We start from the raw sequence: 21,543 nt of genomic DNA on the forward strand, positions 1-21,543 counted from the left end.
CTTTTCCTCAAGCTTTGCATCCTAGCCCTCTATGGCATCTGTGGCCAGGCCCCAGAGCTTTGTTAGGGAAATTGAGGGGTGGTGGTAGGGAACCACAATGAAGCCTACTGTCTTCTGTCCCCTCTCGGAGGAAACAAAAGGTTCCCAGTCTCTGGGGAGCCCTAGCTCATGCCCACCCGCTAATGCCCAGCACACAGGGAGGAGCCGGGGCCACTGGAGACAGGAGGTTTTATTGATGCTGATGGGGGTAGGAAAGGCCCCCAGGAGCACGGGGCCTGAGTCAGTCAGCAGACACAGGAGGCATGGGCACTTGGGCACATGGGGCAGGTTAGGGCAGTTTTCTTCTTAGGGTTCTGTGGCTCCTCCCCTGAGGGAGGGAAAGAATACCTTGGAGAGCCTACTCCAAGAGCAAAGGCAGAGAGGTTAGAGCCCCTAACCTGACAGGAGGCTCCACAATGGCAGCAACAACTTTGTGGAAAGCTGGATGAACTGGTCAGTAGCAGGAAATGGAGGGTAGCACTGGGTTGGCCTCTCGGAAGGGTCAACCTGGCTTAGGTGAACTCACGGAGTACTCGGTATTCCCGAGCAGAGTGGGGTGGGGCCCAAAGCCCCTTTCCCTGTGAACCTCCTTAAGGAATACAAGGCATTCAGGGAATCCCCTGGGAAGGGGTGCCAGAATTAGTCCTTAAGGCACAGCTGGGGGCAGACAAGGCGCCAAGGCACAACCGGTGCGGGGACATGGGGTGGGTAGCCTCCAAGCTGGGTGCCAGGGTCACAAGAGGACGCAGGACCGCCCCCGCTTTATCGGAGTTGGGTTGAGAACTGCCCGGACAGCCTCCGCGAACACCTCCTTGACTCCATCCTGTTGCAGCGCCGAGCACTCGAGGTAGCGCACAGCATGGATCTGCTTGGCCAGTGCCTGGCCCTGCTGCGGTGTGATCGGCGCCTGACCCTGCTCTTTGAGGCGCCGTAAGGTATCAGGCTGGGCTCTCAGGTCCTTCTTGGTGCCCACCAGGAGGATAGGCACATCCGGGCAGTGGTGACACACCTCTGGATGCCACTTGTGCCTCACATTTTCATAGGAGGGTGGACTGGCAATGGAGAAACAGATGACAAAGACGTTGGTCTGAGGGTAGGAAAGGGTGCGGAGGCGGTCATATTCCTCCTGGCCCGCAGTGTCCCACAGGTTCAGGTTCACCGTGCGCCCGTCAACTGCACTCTGGGCGCTGTAATTGTCGAACACCGTGGGGATGTATTCCTTGGGGAAGGCATTAGTCGTATAGCAGATGAGAAGGCATGTCTTGCCCACAGCCCCATCACCCACCACCACACACTTGATGCTCTGCATGGTGTGTAAAGCTGCTGTGGTGGAGGCAGGGCCTCCCTGCTCTTCTGGACCCCACTGGAAGTAGTAACCTATGGAGAGATGAGAGGGACATTCTTGATTTAGGAGACCTGTACCTATTGAGAAGAAAAGGTGATGATATACAGAGAAAACCCACTTCTTGCTCAGTTATCCTGGCATCATCCCCAAACCTCATCAAAATAAACATTAGAAACAAGGAGAGGCATTGAGCAAAATGCTGCAAAGCTGCAGCATTAAAGGAGCTCTAGTACCAGCCTAAGACCAAATCCTGGTCCAACTGCTGTTTCTAGCAAAGACAGTGGACAAACCACTCCTCTAAACCTCAGTTTTCTTATCTGCAAAATGGGTATAATATCGACTCCATATACTTATTGTATGGATTAGTTATTACATTCAAAACATTTCTGCTACCCGGGGAGTTTGAAGCTACCCTGTGCTTGGAGGCCTGGTCTCAAACAAACAAGAAGACTCAAAGATAGTAAAGAAAAGATATACTATAAGAATAAATCACATCAGGGAGAGGAAATCTATATATCATAAATCTATACATATATATATATATATAATATATATATATATATATATATATATATATATATATATATATATACACAAAGCTGTGTAAATTTCCCATTAAGAAACAATTGAAAGCCAGGCGGATCTCTGTGAGTTCGAGGCCAGCCTGGTCTACAAAGTGAGTTCCAGGAAAGGTGCAAAACTACACAGAGAAACCCTGTCTCGGAAAAACAAAAAACAAAAAAACAAAAACAAAAACAAAAACAAAAAACCCAAACAAACAAAAAAGAAACAATTGAAATAAAATCTGCCATTTTACTACTTGTAAGTCTGATATTATAGCTTAATCAATTGCTAAGGATTTATTCAACATGACTGGAAATGTCATCTTTTTATGCTGACTATTAAAACTTTTTTTTTTTTTTTTGTTTCTGAGACAGGGTTTCTCTGTAGCTTTGGAGCCTGTCCTGGACTAGCTCTGTAGACCAGGCTGGCCTTGAACTCACAGAGATCCACCTGCCTCTGCCTCCCGAGTGCTGGGTCTATTAAAACATTTTTATGCATCATTTTTGTTTAAAAGTTTAAAAATAGCACTAGTCCTTAAAAATCATACATTCACATGTTGATAATTATTGCTTTTTTATTAACACTGTATTAAACACAAACTATTAAATGCTTTACAAAAAACAAAAACAAAAACCATTGAATGCTGGGCAGTGGTAGCGCACCTAGCACTCGGGAGGCAGAGGCAGACAGATCTCTGTGAGTTCGAGGCCAGCTTGGTCTCCAGAGTGAGTTCCAAGTCAGGCTCCAAAGCTAACAAACAAACAAACAAAAAACCCCAAACAGCCAGACAGTGGTGGCACAACCCAACTCAAGGGAGGCAGAGGCAGGCGGATCTTTGTGAGTTTGAGGCCAACCTGGACTACCGAGCAAGATCAAGGAAAGGCACAAAGCTACACAGAGAAACCCTGTCTCGAAAAACCAAAAACACACACACACAAAACAAACAAACAAACCACTGAGGATAGTGCCTGGTTAATTAATGCTAGCTATTTTTATTCTTCCTCAATACAAGGGTCTGCTAGACCATCTACTACATATACTACATATGGGCTCCCGTCACTAGTCCGATCTCCCAATATTTGATCCAAAGCCTCAAAAAATAAAGACAGTGTGCATGATGGTTGTGGGGGACCCCTTGTTGAGAAATGGAAAAGGAACTTTGGTGCTGGGCTGCAATGGACCCAGGCATTGGCACCGGTTCTCTCCCAGGCTGCAGCTTCTTCTAGGACCAGCTGGGAGGGAAATGGTATTACTTGATGAGGCTACTTCTCATGTTCCCATTAAAAGGATTCCCATCTCACTTATATGAGTATGTTTTCAACCTTCGGATCTTCAGATAGACCCTCAGAGTGAGTAGTAATGTAAAAAAACATAATGTAAATAAACTGCCCCTCTAGGGCAGTAGAAAGAACCTCAGACTGGAAGACCAGAGAGTAAGATCTACCTCAGCTCTGACTCACTGCAGTCAAGCACTTACTTCTTCCCCTCTGGGTCTTTTTTTCTTTCCAAGAAATGAAGGTAAAAGGTCTATGACAGGGCTGGAGAGATGGCTCAGCAGTTAAGAGCAGGTACTGCTTTGAAGACCTGAGTTCAATTCCCAGCATTCCTTTGAACAGTTCCACAATTGCCTGTAACTCCAGATCTAGGGAAGCCTATGCCTCTGGCCTCTGAGGAAACCAGCACCCATGCAAAACACACATACCGGTACACAGCTGAGTGTGGCACGTTTACCTATAATCCTAGCACTCAGGCAGCAGAGGCAGGAGGATTACTCTAAGTTTGAGACCAACCTTGTCTACCTAGTGAGTTCTAGGCCAGCCGAAGATACATAGTAAAACCCTGTCTCAAAACAAAAACAAAAACCGACAGGCTTAAGGAAGAAAACATGTTGCATGCTTTCTCTCATATGTGAAATCTAAATTTAAATATATATCAGATTTAAATATGTGTGCGTGTGCGACATGAAAGCAGAAGGGGAACTATCTGGGAAGAGGAAGGACATCAGTGTGGAGAGAGGAGGGGTGACCATGAGCGAAGTATAATGATAAATATGATGCACACATAGGAAAACTTCATAATGAAATCTATTTTATTATATACTAACTTAAGAAAGAAAAAAACAGCTAAAAAAAAAAAGCCTCCCAGGGGCAGGGGTCATTCCTTGTGTCCACTGCATTATTTGAGTCCTGGCATTTCACTTCTGGGCCTGAAATCTTCAGGTCAACACAGAAGGGGACCAAGCAGCGGTAAGACCCCTCACTGGAGGCGGTGGCACACGCCTTCAGTCCCACTCTGAAGGCAGAGGCAGGCGGATCTCCATGAGTTTGAAGCCAGCCTGTTCTATAGAGTGAGTTCCAGGACAGGCCCAAAGCTACACAGAGAAACCCTGTCTTCAAAATCCAAAAAGACAAAGATCCTCCAAGTCCAGCAAAGAACTGGCACGGGCAAGAAGGCAAGGAGGGACTTCTGGCCAGCAGTCCCAAGGCCTGAGAGACAACAGACTCTCCAGGGAGGTGGTTATCAGTAAATCAGCCCTCGAAGGAGTGGGGAGGGAGAAGAGCTTACGGGCTGGCAAGAGGGCCTGACACCGGAAAAGGATTATGAATGAGTTAGTGTCCCAAACAAGGTGTGGTGTATGATCAAGAGCACTAGATACCCGAATCTGACCTTCTGGGATCACCTGCTGATCTTGACCCTCAATGAAACACTTGTACGGTACAAGTCTTTACAGACGGGCCGGGACACAAACTCAGTTCTGGGATCCAAAGTCCTAAGTTTTCTTCATTGTATCATGTGGGGCCTTGAACAAATTAGTCACTTCCTTTACCACAGCCTCAGTTTCTTCATCTGTATAGCTTACCTTCCTGGCCTCGTGGGGACGCAGCATGACAACAAATATACATTTGTGTACATGGGCAGTGACAGAAGCAAAGCCTTTCATCCCTAGATAACGCATGGCCTAGGATGCTCCCGTGTGAGTAGTAGCTTTGGCTCACCTCTCCCAATTTACTCTCAGTTCAAACCTTCACCCTCTCCCAATCCAACTCTCCTCTCTCTCCCCCTTTTTTTTAGTATTATTATCTTTTTGTTGTTGCTGTTGTTAGCTCTACCAAGGACTGAATCTAGGGCCCCACGTAAGCTAGACTGGTGCTCTACCATTAAGCTCTTATCTCCAGCTCTCTGGGAGTTCTTTTCTCTGAAATTTTTTGGCTGAAGTGGGTCAGATAAGTTTCCTTTACCTACTGCACTATACACCACAGGCTTCTCTAACTTCTATCAAACCAGAAGAAAAGATTGTCAGTGCTATACGAGGCCAATATCTAGGACTGGATTTTGATTATGACTGGAAATGTGACTCAGTGGTATTGCACTTGCCTAGTATACATAAAGGCCCAATTTCAGGAAGATTTGAGGGGGGAAGGGAATAGCGGCAGAAGGAAAGACAAGCATAAAATCTGAGATACAAGAATAGCTAGGACTTGGTGGAGCACGCCTTTAATCCCAGCACTCAGGAGGCAGAGCCAGGCGTATCTCTGTGAGTTCTAGGCCAGCCTGGTCTATAGAGCAAGATCCAGGAAAGACGCAAAACTACACAGAGAAACCCTGTCTCGAAAAACCATAAATAAATAAATAGATAGATAGATAGATAGATAGATAAATAAAGGCCCAGTTTCAATCTCCAGAATCCTACTCCCTAGTAATAAATATAATTTAAAAAAACAATCAAACTTGGTTTAATAAATAATTGATGTTTGAAGATCTATAATGACAGCAACTTGTTCTAGGTTTTTGCTTTTTTTTTGAGACAGGGTTTCTCTGTGTAGTTTTGGTGCCTATCTTGGAACTCGCTCTGTAGACCAGGCTGGCCTCGAACTCACAGAGATCCGCCTGCCTCTGACTCCCGAGTGCTGGGACTAAAGGAGTGTGCCACCACCGCCTGGCGTGTTCTAGGTTTTTATATCCAATTTAACTCAATTCAGATCATGCCTGGACTCTTTGTCATTCAAAGTTGATGATAATGTAAGAGGGGCTTTAGAATCTACAGGCCCAGAGGTTGGAGAGATGGCTCAAAGGTTAAGAGCACTGGTTGCTCTTGCAGAGGTCCTGAGTTCAATTCCCAGCAACCCCATGGTGGCTCACAACCTTCCATAATAAGATCTGGTGCCCTCTTCTGGTGTGCAGACAGAACATTATGTATAGACAATAAATAAATAAAATATATATAAAAAAAGAACCTACAGGCCTGGATTTAAATCTTAGTTTCACCACTAGGATTAGGTCACTAGTTTTGTGACCCTGGATTTAAGATGAATTGCCTCTGTAATCTTCAGTTTCCTTATCTCTCAAATTCAGCCACAGTAGTACTATCTCACAGGGTTGCTATAAAGACTAAGTACATTGATATACCATATGTGCATGATATAGGGCACTTAGTATGAGTTCCTAGCTCCTTGCTCCAAAAGGGTCTGTAAAGCAAATCTCAGTCTCTCCTCCACACCCCTCCCCCAACCTGTTTTTGAGACAGCGTTTCATTGGGTAGCATGGCTAGCCTGGAATTCATTCTGTAGACCAGGCTGGCCTTGAACTCACAGAGATCCACCTGCCTCCGCCTCCTGAGTGCGGGGATTAAAGGCGTGCGCCACCAAGTCCTAGCTATTCTTGTATCTCAGATTTTACGCTTGTCTTTCCTTCTGCTGCTATTCCCTTCCCCCCTCAAATCTTCCTGAGTCTTCAGGGCCTAGCCTAAATCTCACCATGCCATAAAGCTACTGAATTATTTGCGTTTCCATAGCATGGTCACCCCTTTTAACTCTGCTTTGGCTCCATGTGAGTCTCCTTGTCTGTACGTAAGTGACAGATATCCGTTAAACAGCAGGCTGGTTTTCTGTCAACTCAACCACAGAAAAGCTTTGAGAACAGGGCTAGACACACAGGAGTTGTACGACCACTGCCTTTTGATGTGCTGGGCCAGCCTTTATCTTTAAGAATAGGATGGACCCCCACTCAAGCCTGCCCCAGCCAACAATACTACAATGCTGAGTTTTAGTGGAGAATGACAGTGCCCACCCCCGCCAATCTTGCTAATTACCTTGAAATGGCTCTAGAGAGGTTAATGTGGGAACATAGCTCATGAGGCAGGAGGATGGATCCTATCAGGTTGAGTATGGTCCCTGAGTCCAGCTTGCATCCAGTGGGCCCTGGCCTTGGGGTGTGTCTCAAGCAGGCCCAGAATGGGGAGGAAAAGGAAGTACTGATGTTTGCCTGATTGCCTGATCTGTGGCAGTTACAGCAGGGGAAGTGTCCCAACTGGGGGAGTGGGGGAGGGGAAGCACAGGCTCTAAAAGATGGGTCCTGTAATCCTATGGCTTTCTAAGCCACCTCTCTAACACAAAGCTCTCAGTATTTCGCAACCCTCCGGCTACCTGCCGACGACCACACCCATTCCAAACCTTACCTCAGACTACACTACCCTGTCCTCTGCAAAGAGACCTCCACAGTCTCTACCCCAGAACACAAGCAACATTAGCAGGGCCGAGCACTGCTGCCACCTACTCCTAGAGTGTTCTGTAAAAGCATGGTGGTGGCGGCGGCGGCGGCGGCGGCGGCGGCGGCGCCTTAAGGCGGTAGCACTTGCCTTAAATCCCAGCACTTGGGAAGCACAGGCAGGCAGGTCTACAGAGCGAGTTCCAGGACAGCCAGGGTGACAGCCTGTCTTGAAAAACCAAAAAAGAAAAAACAAACAAACAAAAAAACCAAAACAATAATAATAAAAATAAAGTTTCTGTACATAATCCATGTCACAAGTGACTTCACTGATCCAATGTCTAGTCCCTATCTATTTCATATGGAGATAATCAGAAATAATAAGAATCTTTTATTTTTTATTTATTTATTTATTTTTCCAGAGCTGAGGACCGAACCCAGGGCCTTGCGCTTGCTAGACAAGTGCTCTACCACTGAGCTAAATCCCCAACCCCAATAAGCCAAGGTTTTTTTTTTTGCTTTTGTTTTTTGAGACAGGGTTTCTCTGTGTAGCTTTGGTGCCTTTCCTGGAACTCGCTCTGTAGCTCAGGCTGGCCTCAAACTCATGGAGATCCACCTGGCTCTGCCTCCTGAGTGCTGGGACTAAAGGCGTGCGCCACCACGGCCCAGCGTGAGAATAATCAGAATCTTATCTCTTGTCCTTAGACAGGGAAAGCCTAGAGGGCAAAGTCCTGCCTGATTTCTGACTCCCTGAATATGGCACATAGCGCTGTCCGTAAAAGACAAATAGTGAACTCAATCTGCCCCTCTTTGCACACAAGAGCTCATCTCCCATGAATGCTGGGCACCCCTTCAGATTCTTCCTGTCCTCTGGCTCTGTTTCCCTCCTCCAGACAACCGTAGCCCCCTTTTACCTTTCCCAGTACTGACTGATCTGGATGATTTGTGGGGAGGGAAGCCTGTTTATTTGCAGAAGCCTAGCACAAGGCTGAGCAAAAGTTGCGGAGTGACATACAATGCTCCCCACCCCCCATCAATCCTGACATTGAGAATGGAACAAGGAAAGCCTCTATGTCCAAGAGACACTGGACAAAGGTAGCCAACCTCTTCCTCACCCAGAGAAACAGAAAGTTAGGGTAATGAACCCACAAGCTAGATTGCTCTGTTCTCAGCTACGAGGGTGAGAGGTCAAGCAACGGTAACCTCAGAGGGGCTGCAGAAAATGGGAAGAAAAAGTAGAAGAGGGGCTGAGGATTGCACTTGGTTGGCCGAAGACAACCGAGCCAGGGACAGGGCCCTGCAAGCTTGTTTGTTTGTTTGTTTGTTTGTTCTGAAGGGAGGACAGAGGAGAGGTGGTACAAGGAGGCTCACACTGGGGCTGCAGCTGCCTGCAGCTGGGCTGGGAGGAGGAAGCTAGGGGAGACATGAGGTCAGTGTGGGACTGGGACCAGGCCAAGGGCTGAGACTTTCTTCCCCTTCTCAGCATCAGCAGGGAAGAGCCTAAGAGAACCTAGTTCTCAGCCTTAAAAACTAAACCCAACCAAACAAAACAGAACCCCGAGCTCACACCTTTAATACCAGTAGAAACAGGCAAATCTCTGAGCTGGAGGCCAACCTGGTCTTCAAAGTGAGTTCCAGGACAGCCAGGGCTACACAGAGAAAGAAATCCTGTCTTGAAAAACAACAACAAGAACAAACCAAACCAAAATCCCGCGCTGAGGGACTCTCTGTTTCTCACTCTCCACCTCTGGGCTCCTGTAGAAAGGATTTTGCACTGTAGTAGGTAGGGCAAGAGCGGAGAGTTGATGCTACTACCTACACTAGGAATTGCAAAGGAGGAAGAAGACAATTGTGGCAGAGGGTTCAGACAGCTCTAAGTCTGCCCCATGCTCACCCCAACACCCAGGGTGTTTCACAAAGGGTGAGCCCCAAAGACAGGACAGCGCCAGCACCTCCCCCACCCAGCAGCACAGAGGAAGGCTCACACTGGCTTCTCCCCGCCTAGCAGCTCCACACTCTCTGGGCCCCATGAAAGGCTTGTGGAGTGGCACTTCCTTTGCTTTTGCTCACCTCACACGAGGCTGTGGTTGCCAACCTTGCAATCCTGCCTCCCCTACTTAAAAACAGAGAAACCCAGGGCTTCCTAGGCCTTTTAGTGTGCCACGCAAGGTCTGAGGGGGTTTCCACAAGGGAAAAAAACATCAAGGAGGAAACTCCACATCTATTTTCCACCGTCAGTGGGTACAGCACTGGGCAGAGGACAGGGTATAACACCCCCATTCTGGAGTCCCGCAACAAAATTCCAGCATCACGGCCTTATCTCTCAACCCTTAGCAATCTTTGTACTTTGCATAAGGAGTGACAGTTCTGCCCTGGAGAGATCAAGGCTGGTAAGACAGGAAGGCTGAGTCTGAGGCACTGCTCTATCTCTTAGAGGAGGGACAGTCAGTCAAACCTATCAGTGTTCACTGTGCCCTTTGGACATATTGAAAAATGCAAATTGGTTTTTTGTTGTTAGGGTTTTGTTGGTTTTTTTTTTGTTTTTTTTTTTTGTTGTTGTTTTTTAAGACAGGGTCTCACTCTATCACCCTGGCTGGCTTGGAACTTGATATGTAGACCAGGCTGGCTTCTGCCTCCCAAGCCAAGTGTTGGGATAAAGGTGTATACCACCAGGCCTGGCTTGCAACCTACTGTTGAAATAGAGCCAAGAAAGAGTAAGGATCTGGATCTCCTAAACCTCTGGCCTGATGTTACTCTCACAAAGCAGAGAAGGTGAAGACTGTCAGTCTGACCTTTGACTTCATTCAAGATGGCCTTAGCATGGTTTGCTCCTTAGTAATGGGCCAGAGGGCTGGAGAGATGGCTTAATAGGTTTAAGAGCACTTGTTCTTGCAGAGGACCCGGATTTGATTCCAGCACCCACATAGTGGCTCACAAGTTCATAGAGTTCCAGTCCAGGGGATCCGACACCTGGATGTACCACATGGATGTGGTACACATACACATATGTAGGCAAAACACCCATATCCATCAACAAATCTAAAATAAATAAATAAATGAGCCAAAAGAGTCAGAGTGACATGTCTGCACCCTTTTGTTTTTAAATCCCCAAGCCTCCCTAGCCCCGGCCCATCCTGGAGTGCTCAGGGTTGAGCACTAACAGAGTCCTACTGCACAGCCAGCCACCCTGGTCCTGCCCTGGCTGTGAAGCTCCTCCTCTGGCTTTTAGCTCCTGGGGACATACCCTCCCCCCAGTGTGAGATAGGACAAAAGAGGAAGCTGGACCCTGGACAGGAAAACCAGTCTGATCTGGGGAGGTGGCCCAGGCTTTGTCTTTGGTTTCCCTTCAAAGATCTTCTCACAGACCCCTACAAACCTTCCCACTGATGGGTCGACACTATACGTGCAGGGAAGCGGCTTTCAGTCTGGACCCAGGCATCCTTCTTAATTCCCAGCTCTCCAGCTACTATCACCCCAATATCTTCACAGCTGCCTGTGTAACCACAACCTCTCCTATCTTCCTGCTCATAAGCCCCTATAAGCTCCTATCAGACACCTCATCTGCCTTAACAGCTCCCCCAGAGCAACCCTCCAAAAGCCCAGATTGCTAAGCAGGTGACATGTACATGTAACAATGTCACCCCGCCACTTCTCATATTACCTTAGCCAGACTTCTAGAGCCAAAGCCTCCACAGCAGCTCCCTAGGTAGCCCCCCACCCATGCTATTTTTCCACTTAGATCCCTCCCATCTTGACTATATTTTTCTTGCAATTAGCTTAAACTTCCAATGGAGCCAGACCTTGCCTAAGAGGAAAACCCTGTTACTTCCATCCTCTCTTTGCCCTCAGAGCCCTGTGGGTTGCTTATACAGAATCCTAAATTAAGTACTGGTTTGTCAAGCTAGGAATCAGGGCTCCTGAGGATTTTTATTGAGCTGTGATGCTGAGAAAATGTGCTGTATGCACATCCTTTCCTGAGCTGGGATTTAATACAGATCCCTGGGATTTCCTCCGTGGGGCCAAACCTCTGTACCTCCCAGACACGAGAGTAGGAGAGACAGGTGGAGAAGGGCAGGACTAGAGGAAGAAAGAATGGATGGGACAGAGACAACTGTGGGTGGTAAGAGGATAGGAAAGGGAAGGAGCCCAGCTCTTAAATTTAGCTTTGCAGGAAGATTCTTTTATTCTCATGGAGAGCAGTTAATACAGAAGCGCAGAGGAGGGAGAGACAAAAATCCCTGAGCATGCACTCCAAAGGCTGAGGAAGGGGCTCGAGAATGCAGACAAGAACTTATGGGGCCAGGACAGACTAAGGTGGACTTTGGAGAAGTTCCTTAGAGAGAGGGAACGGAGTCCTAGGTAAGAAGCAAATATCAAGGATGCTTAAAGACAGAAGGGTCAGCAGAGGTCCCCGGCAAGGCTCTGACACACACCGGAAAATGTAGGTACCCAACCTCTGCAGTCCCCAGAAAGCTGCAAGGAAGAGGGACAGATCCCTTTTTCTTACATCCCGTCCCCAAGCAAAAAGTTAAAGCCAGCCGGGGACCGAAGTTTTCCCTCCAGAATCTTCCCTTTGCCCCCTCCTTTTCTGTCACACCAAATAGCCCACCCCATTCTCCCCACTGGTTGGAACCAGTAAGTGCTGGGGGACCAGGACCTTCAGGCTAGTCCCCCAACTCCTACGCTGGATTCTTTGTTGAGCACCTCAGAATCAGTATAGTTTTGACTTCCCATGGCCTTTCCCACTGGTCTTATTCTTTCTTCTTACCGTACTCTGACTGCTACACACTGCTTCCCTCTGCCTAACCACAACGTCACCCACTGCAGGTCCCCTTCATTCTGCGGGCTTCTGCGCGCAGCCTTCTCAAGGCTGAGGGCAGTTATTTTGTCTCTAAGAGATAAAGATGTTGACACACCAGAACTTGCATGTTTACTCGTGTGTGTGCACGCTTCCAGCCCTTTAATCATCTCCATCATTGGGAGGCTGCAGCCTGCATCCTTACGCTAAGGAGGTGTGAATGGGCTCTCAAATTCAAGTCTAAAGCAGTTTCTGACACCAAAGCTAAAGATCAGGCAGGACACAAGGAAGGAGACAGAGGGCAGCAGGGAAAATGGAGACAAAAGGGGGGGGATATGTGTGTGTTAGCCAGAGGCTGGGAAGAGATGGAAAGGGGAGGCCACTGAGAACTGAGGAGAGACCAGCAGGGTAGGGTAAGTGTGAGATCGGGACCTAGGTACGTCCATCTATGTCGCTGCGGGGAAAGAAACTGAAGAAGCTGGATGTAGTAGACACTAAGGAGAGTGGAGGAAGGCGGCATGTGGAATTCAGGTGAGAGAGATTAAGAGACAGCTCTCAATCCTTCCCGAAAGCCAGTACTTCCAGCTGCCTCTCAAAGTCCTATACAGTTGTCAGTGACTGTTGGTATAGACCTTTTCCTCCCCTCAGTTTATCCTCAAAAAAGTAAGGCCAGATTGAGTCAGTTAGACACAACAGACATGTTCACTAAATACCTGTTGCATGGCACAGGGATAAAGAGGTCGGCTCAGAAAAACCCAGAGAGAAGGAGCGGGGATTCCCCACCCGGCCCTGCAGAGGGCTGCAGCAACAGTGTAGCTATAGACTGGCTCCGACCTTCTCGGGTGAAACCTTTCTCTGCATTCTCAGGCTTCAGAGGCCCCAGACACCGCCCCCCTCTCAGCCTCACAAATGTCACAACTGCAGAGCAGAGAGCGCGCCTTCTCTAAGCCGGAGGCCCTCTCCTTTCACACACTATTGAGCACCCCCCACAACTTTTGAGGGCACCCCACCGCAGAGTCCCATCCCCACAGCTCAGCGCTTTCCCACTTCCGAGTCTCTCACGGCTCCGATCTCAGCGGTCCCTCGCGGCTCTCGGGATCCCGCTCTGTCCCCCGGATCCCACCCTCAACCCAGCCATCAGCGATCGACTCGAGGTGGCCGCTGTCCCCGCCCGGCCTGCCGCGCCCGCCCAACTTGCTGTGAACGAGAACCTCCCGCCCGAGGCCCCCCTCCTGCAAACTTCCCGGCTCCGGAGCGCCCAGCCAGTCCCAGCCGGCCGCGCTCCTCTTCCCAGGACCCCTGCCCACCGGCCCGACCCGGGCCTCACCTGGTGCCCTCCCCGCGACGGGGGAGCTGGGGGCGGCGGCGGCGGCTCTGGGCTCAAGAAGGAAGTGAGAGCTGGAGGCCGGAGGAAGTGGGGGGGTGGGGGACGGGCCGGCGGGGCCCGGGCGGGGCGGGGCGCGGGGGCGGGCCGGCCGGGGCGGGGCGGACCAGGAAGTCGGCGGCCTCTCGCCCCCACCCTCCTCCCCGCCGTCTTCTGCAAGCTTTGCCCTCCACCGCAGTCCCGCACCCCCTGTTTCTCTCCACCCTATGGCCCCCAGACCCTTCGAGCCTGGCCTCTCAAGGTCAGGTCTCCCCGCTTTCACTTGGCATCCCACCCTACCGAGGCCCTAAGCTAGGCACCCGGCATTGGTTCTCTTCCTGGTATCTCACTCCCGCGGGAAGGCTGAGAAATGCCTTCCGCTGGGCGCCGGGATCTGGAGGTAGCCGAGGCTGGTTAGGGGTTAGCCGGAATGGGTCAGGCTGGGGCAGTCCCCACCCCTGCCCAGAGCCTTGGGAGAGTGCCGGGCGGTGGTGATTCAGCAGTGGGAAGGTCCCAGACCCCTAGGGAGGGTGGGGAGACTGGGGGGGGGAAGGGCAGCTGCCGTCAGCACCCCGGGAAAAGACACGATCAGCAGAGACGCAGGCGGAGCTGCGCGGGCCCCAAAAACAGGATGTCGCGTCGTGGTTCCGCACCTCGCGGCTCCGCGGAGCTCTGGGGAGGGGGCGGGGCGTGGGAAGACGTGGGGCTCCTCTTGTTCCCCAAATTCGGCCTGGCGCGCTGCTGCTTGAAGCGGTAGGACCGCACCCAGACCTGAAGTCCGGCTTGGGCCCTAGAGACAGGCGAGTGGACGGACTTGTGGGCGCCCCCTGGTGCTTCTACCCCAGGCCTTGGCGCGGAGCTTTGACTGGAGAATCCACGTTCTTGGTTCTTTTAACTTTCTGGATGCCCTACCACGTGCAGAGCTCCGCTAGGTGCAGTGGAAACGGCACGAGATGGACAACCCATCTTACAGAGGACTTCCAAATAAAGAGGATCAGTTCTGACAAACACTTTAACCTTTCCAAGTACCAAGTCTGTCTGTCTTTCTTTCTTTCTTTTCTTTCTTTCTTTTCTTTCTTTCTTTCTTTCTTTCTTTCTTTCTTTCTTTCTTTCTTCCTTCCTTCCTTCCTTCCTTCCTTCCTTCCTTCCTTTCTTTCTTTCTTTTTTTTAAATAAAATCAACAAAAAAATTCTCCACCTCGAGGATGTAAAAATAAGAGAATAGGTGTCCGTGCTACTGTAAGAAAGTGAAGTTAGAGTCGGGCGATGGTGGCGCACGCCTTTAATCCCAGCACTTGGGAGGCAGAGGCAGGTGGATCTTTGTGAGTTCGAGGCCAGCCTGGTCTACAAACGCAAGATCCAGGAAAGGCGCAAAGCTACACAGAGAAAACCCTGTCTCGAAAAACAAACACACAAACAAACTAAAAAAAAAAAGAAAAAGAAAGAAAGAAAGTGAAGTTAAGACAATCAGATTCAGGCTGGTCAATGACTGATTGAAAGTGTGTTCTGAGATCCTTCAGAAACCTGTTCTGATAGCTTTTGGACCTTCTTCCTCTCCTTTGGTCCTTGAGACAAATTCCTCCCTGTGGAGAGAAGAGAATAGAAGGGGTTAGGGGAAATTTGGGAGGGCAAAACTGGTGCATGGAAAGAGGTTTGTGAGTCCTAGAAATAACAGGGTCCAGAAGTGTACCTCACAGTCAGGTGGTTTCGATGAAGCCATTAATAACAATATGTTCCAAGCCAGGTATGGGAGCACACACTTATAATCTTAGCATTCACGAGGTGAGGACAGGAGGTTCAGAAGTTCGAGTCTAGTCTGGGCTATATGGGACCTTAAAAAAAAAGGCCTAGCCAGGTATGGTGGCACACACCTTTAATCCTAATACTTGGGATGCAGAGGCAAGTGGATCTCTGTGAGTTTGAGGCCAGCCAAGGCTACACATGAAACCCTGTTTCAGAAAAACAAGACAAACAATCTGAAAAAAATATTTGAAAATTCAACTATTGCTCAGTGGTAGATTGCTTAGGCCTGTACCCCAACACCACAAACAATGGCACGTGTATTTTAGAATCAACTGCAGGGTACAGTGGTAGCAACAGAGTGGTAAGAACATTGAGTACAGTAGAAGAAAGACTGGGTTGGCAGTCTGGGATCATACTCTGCCTCCAGAGTGCTCAGTGTCTTGGGTTTGCCTCACCTTAGACCAGGAGGGAACACTTTCCCAGATGTCTGTTTGATGGGATGTGGGATTATTGGCTTTGAAGCTAACAGAAGAGGAGGAAAAATCCTAGGACTGGGTTTCACCTTGAAGTCTACAAGTCAGACTAGGAAGATTTTACGCTGTGTCCTTACCCATTTCTGGTTCTCAGGTTCCCCTGCTGGAAAACAAGGGGTTGAAATAGATGATACCCTTCAGCTCTGCCCCTCTGTGATGCACTCTTGAGAATAATAATTAAGCACTTGAGGTTTATGCATATAGCATATTGCTCATGGTTCTTGACTATCACTTAGGTCATCCTCTTTTGAGTTCTAGTAAATAGTATCTATGTCTAATGTCTGTCTCCTCTGCCAGCTGTTAAGTCCTTTGAGGTTGTGTCTGATTCATCTCTGTGTCCACCCACTGGGCCTAGCACAGGCAGGTCTGAGCACACACCTGTGTTCAGTAGACATTTGTGGAATGAATTTGCTTCAGTAAATGACTAATATGTATAGAGTCATTGGCACCCAAGTGATTGGGAGCTGCTGTGTGTCACAATAAAGCCAGAAGAAGGGAATAGGCAGAATGGCGGATCCATCTGGAAAGGCTTTTTTTTCTTTCTTTCTTTCAAGACAGGGTTCTCTGTGTAGCCCTGGCTGTCCTGGAACTCACTCTGTAGACCAGGCTTGTCTTGAACTCACAGAGATCCGCCTGCCTCTGTCTCCCGAGTGTTGGGATTAAAGGCGTGCTGGAAAGGCTTCTTGGAGGAGGAGAGTGTTAAGCTGAAGGAAGTCCATCCCATATTCTTTTTCATAGTCTTTCGTCAGCTTTTCCCAAATCCGATGAGTTTGTGCTAGTATTACATGGTAGAGCTTACAGACAGCTGAGAGAAAAGGATACCCACAGAACCTGGATACTCAGAGTGAGAGGACACAGGGAAGGCTTTGTTGTTTGTTTCCTGTATTTAGGCTCTAGTTCCTAATTAGCTGAGGCTGACCTTGAGCTCCTGGACTCCTGTGGGATATTTGTACACTGTGTGAAGATATATTGCTGTCCAAATGGGACAAGCAGGACACAAAAGAAAGGACTGCTGAAGTTTGCCAAGACAAGGTAGGAAGACCCTTCAGAAAATCCTGCTTCACAGAAAAGTCTGTCAGATATGCTAGGTCTGTAGGCCAAAAATGGATGCCCCAACGTTGCAGAGGAACCTTGGGTGACTGTCCAGGCAGCCAGCTGTTTCTGTCCGTTTCTCACATTGTTTGTAAGTTGCTTGCTTGCACTTCCTGTTTACTCAGGTAATATTATTTCCTTCTTGGGTCTCTGAGGGAGTTCAAGACTAGATAGTTACAGTTTTTCTTGTCCAAACTCAATAAACAAACTCACTAAAGAGGCATAAGTGTATTAGGTTGAGAAACATCAAAAGATAGTTTAGATTATAATGCAAGTTAGGATACAAAATGAATTAGGTACAAGACTTTGGACTCACCAAAATAGGATAGATAATGGAGTATTTTTCTCTGAATTTGTCAGATGCAAATAGACTAGACACTGTTGATGTATTTATTGCCTGTATATATTATATATACTTATTATACATAGTTTTTCTTCTATCAGTTATAATCTTCTTTATTTTAGACAAAAGAGGGGAAATGTGGTGATATTTTGTTTGTGATCTAACAAATGAAGCTTGCCTGAAGATCAGAGTGCAGAGCTAAGCCACTAGTTAGCCATAAAGGCCAGGCAGTGGTGACACACACCTATAAACCCAGCACTTGGGAGGCAAAGGCAGACGAATCTCTGTGAAATCAAGGCCACCCTGGGCTACACAAGATCGATCCAATCTAAAAGACAAAGAGCCAAAAAGTGGTGGCACACACCTTTGTTCCCAGCACTAGGGATATGGAGACAGGAAGTGATATGGCTGGGTGGAGAGAAGAATATAAGGCAGGAGGAGACAGGAGCTCACTTTCTTTCAGGCTGAGGAGTTGGCAAGGTAAGAGGTGGTGGCTGTAGCTTGCTCTTTTGTCTCTCTGATCTTTCAGAATTTACCCCTATATCTGACTCTGGGTTTTTATTATTAAAACAAATTAGAATTCGTGCTACATATAAATGAGTTTGTTTTGTTTTGTTTTTTTTTTTTTTTTTGAGCTGAGGATCGAACCCAGGGCCTTGTGCTTGCTAGGCAAGTGCTCTACCACTGAGCTAAATCTCCAAACCCTTTTAAACTCTTTTTTTTTTTTTTAAAGATTTATTTATTATGTATACAGTGTTCTGTCTGCACATATCCCCACAGGCCAGAAGAGGGCACCAGATCTCATTACAGATGGTTGGGAGCCACCATGTGGTTGCTGGGAATTGAACTCAGGACCTTTGGAAGGTCAAGCAGCGCTCTTAACCTCTGAGCCATCTCTTCAGCCCCCCTAATTTGAGTTTTAAGAGTTAGTGGGACAAGCCTAAGCTAAGATTGAGCTTTCCTAATTAATAATAAGTCTTTGTGTTATTAATTTGGGAGCTGGCTGGTGGGACAGAGAAAAACTTGTTATATATGGGCCCGAATTTCCACACAGAACCTGAGAAAGCTGAAAGAAAAATTAATATGGCTCCTTTAAGAGGTGCTGCTGTGCAGCAGAGCACTTGAGCAGCCAGCACACTAAATAGAAACAAGCTAAGTAAAAAATGCCTGCCATGGAGCAGGCACCAACTTCCTAGAACTGGGGCAGTTAAACACAGTTCCCAGTTAATCACAGCTCTCAGCCAGGCCCATGGGCTCAAGACTGGGCTCTCCCAGACCCAAGGAAGGGCGTAGCCAACCACCAGAGCCCCCAAAGCAGAGGGCCTAGTTGCTGTTTAGTAGTTCAAGTTTGGCTCACGTGATCAGAGAACACTGCAGGTGCACAGTAAAACAGGTCCAGAACAAAAAAATTTAAACAAGTTACAATGTCTGTGGGTGCATAAGAAAGAAAAGAAAATGAGTATAGGCAGTTGTAGGAAAAAATCGTTTAAAATAATTTAATATTTAAATTAAAAAATAGTTTAAAAATAGTTAAGTAAAGTCTTTAAAGAAAGAGTAAAGTAATATGGGATTAAATGTGTACACCACCACCACCCGACTTGTTTCATTTAGAATGTGAATGACAGATGTCTTGAAGGATTGTGCAGATGAAGTAAAGTATACTTGTGGAATGGCAAGTTGCCCATTGGTACAACAAATAAGCATTGATTTCCATACCCCAGTGACATTTTCAAGCCCCCCAACACAACCACTTTCTCTATTCCTTAAGGCAAAATGCTGGAGTTGACTTTAGTACCCCTGAAATTGAAGGGTCCAGAGACAGGGGAGGAAAAATAGCCTGGATGATCTCACCTGAGCTCTGCTGGTTTTCCAAACAGGTCTCCCCATCCCTAGTCCCCAGTAAACTCCAACTCCTGTGGTTTGCCAGTGGCCGGCAGGGTGTTCTGAGCTTTAGTCTACTGGCTAACTACTTTACCCCTACTGCTAACCTGAAATCTAAATTTTCCTTCATCCCTGATGTGGCTTCAGGGAACTAAGCTTTCTCTGTGCTCCTCTTGATCCCTTGGCCTTTCTCAGCCTGCCTGAGAAGTCTCTTCATTCCCTTTCTTTATCCAGCTTGCTATAGACAAATTCCTTGTCCTATGTTGTGGGCTTTGATAACAAGGATGGGACACAGCAGAGGGAAGTAACAAGGGAAGTGACAAAACCAAACAGCTCCAGTCACAGTTTTTGACACTTGAGGAACGCGGTAGATGGAGGGAGGGAGTGCAAAGATCATGCCCGGTTCTCCAGGAGACTCCTTCCTTCCAGGCAGCTAGAACAATAGTCATCCTGTCTCTCTGACAGAACACCTTTGCATTTTTCAGATGGGTGGTACCCAGGTCACCTGGCATAATTCCTTTTTGAGATATTCCTCTTCTTCAGGAACAATTCATCTGTATAGATTTCTAAATAATTCAGTATTCCCTGTCTCCTCCTCCTCCTCCTCTCTCTCTCCCTCTCTCCTTCCCTCCCTCCTTCCTTCCCCCTTCTCTTTCTCCCCCTCCTTCTCTTCCTCCTCCTCCTCTCTCTCTCCCTCTCTCCTTCCCTCCCTCCTTCCTTCCCCCTTCTCTTTCTCCCCCTCCTTCTCTTTCTCTCTGTTGTTGTTCAGAGACCCACCTTCTGTAGCCTGAGTGTTGGGATCAAATGTGGGTGCCACCATGCCCTGTCTCCTCTAATTTCCATCTTTGTCATTTACTTCCTATGTGTCCCTGAAAAGGTTATAATTTGAGCATAACTTAGATATGTGTCACACTTTTTAAATCTATGTACAAACTCCCTGAGGCAGGCAATATCTCCCTTCATTTTATAGATTAAAAACACAGCCTCCGTGTAGGAAAATAGGACTTAGCAGAGTTCTAATTTAAACCTTTATAAAATGGATCAGAATTATGTGACATCATCAGATTACTGTGGATGTTAATTCTGGGAGGCATGCTCAACAGGGACACTAAGTTATGTTTATTTTACCCAGTCCTGTATTCTCATTGTCTGGCTCAATGACTACTTGTTGAAGGGATAATTGGATGCAGTGTTTAACATACTGTCTAGCCTACAATAGTGCCTACCAGCTGGGCATGATGGCACATACAAGTAATCACAGTCAGTGTTCAGGAGGTGGAGCCAGGGAGACCGGTTCAAGGTCATTCTTGGCTATATAGCAAATCAAGGCTGGTCTAGGTTAAAAAAAACCAACACCACAATTTAATTTTTTAAAAATTTAAAAAGTGCTTTCCAAAGTCACAGCCATTAATTAATTATGATCAATCTTGATGCCTTACCTGATCACCCAATAAATCACCAACTACATCACAAATCTAGATCCTTTCTATTACTCCAGTATTGCTCAATCATAACTATTCCTCAGGTTCTGCTCAAGTTCACCCATCTGATAAGAAGGTGAGGAGAGATGACTCAGTGGTTAAGAGTCCTTACTGTACATGCATAGGTCTCAGGTTTGGTTCCCAGAACCCACAAGGTGGCTCAAAAACCACCTGTAACTCCAGCTTCAGGGGTTCGGATGCCCTCTTCTGGCCTCTACAGGTACCAGGCACACAGGTAGCAAGCACATAGACACACATGCAGGCAGAGTACTCATACACATAAACAATAGTTAAATTCAACTGCCAAGGTAAGCTGGGTTCTCTGTGCACGTCTGCCTAGCTACCTCCCCGATCTAGCTTCTACTTCTTCAATCTATTCTCAACGTTATCATCAGGATGATTTGATACCTGTACATTTAGTCCATTTGTTGTTTTGTTTCCCAGACTGGGTTTCATGTAACCCAGGACTGAACTCCTATTCATTCTGTAGCTAAGGATGACCTTGAGCTCCTTATCCTCTTGCCTCTACCTCCTGAGTACTGGGATCATTGAGTACATTATAATACCTAACACACATAGCTGATCTTGGTGTAATTCTTTAATGGCTCTGATGTTCTTTATAAAGTCAATATTTATTGAGTGTATTATGCTAGACACTATTCTGATTGCTTCATATACATTAAATCATCTACCTTTTTTAGACAGAACCTAATTATTTTGTGACCAAGCTGGCCTGGAATTCACTCTACAGAACAGGTTGGTCTTGAACTGATAGCCATTCTGTTCTATCAGCCTTTCAAGTACTGAGATTTCAGGTGGGAGCTACTGTATAGCTTTAGATCATCTGAGCTCTATGGAACCCTTCCTTTTTCAGAGGA

The 21,543-nt window shown here is 47.5% G+C and overlaps 1 protein-coding gene across 1 annotated transcript; it reads right to left on the reverse strand.

Annotated features, from left to right (window-relative positions):
- Nucleotides 1–211: 211 nt before the first annotated feature.
- Nucleotides 212–13,652, reverse strand: Rhog (ras homolog family member G). Its single transcript, XM_036176518.1, has 2 exons — nt 13,558–13,652; nt 212–1,416 (listed from the first exon to the last, which is right to left on the reverse strand). Exon 2 carries the CDS (start codon nt 1,346–1,348, stop codon nt 773–775), a length of 576 nt encoding a protein of 191 aa, XP_036032411.1. The 5' UTR covers nt 1,349–1,416; nt 13,558–13,652; the 3' UTR covers nt 212–772.
- Between the last annotated feature and the right edge of the window lie 7,891 nt (nt 13,653–21,543).

The sequence above is a fragment of the Onychomys torridus genome, chromosome 1 (assembly GCF_903995425.1).
Source record: "Onychomys torridus chromosome 1, mOncTor1.1, whole genome shotgun sequence".
Lineage (NCBI taxonomy): Eukaryota > Metazoa > Chordata > Mammalia > Rodentia > Cricetidae > Onychomys > Onychomys torridus.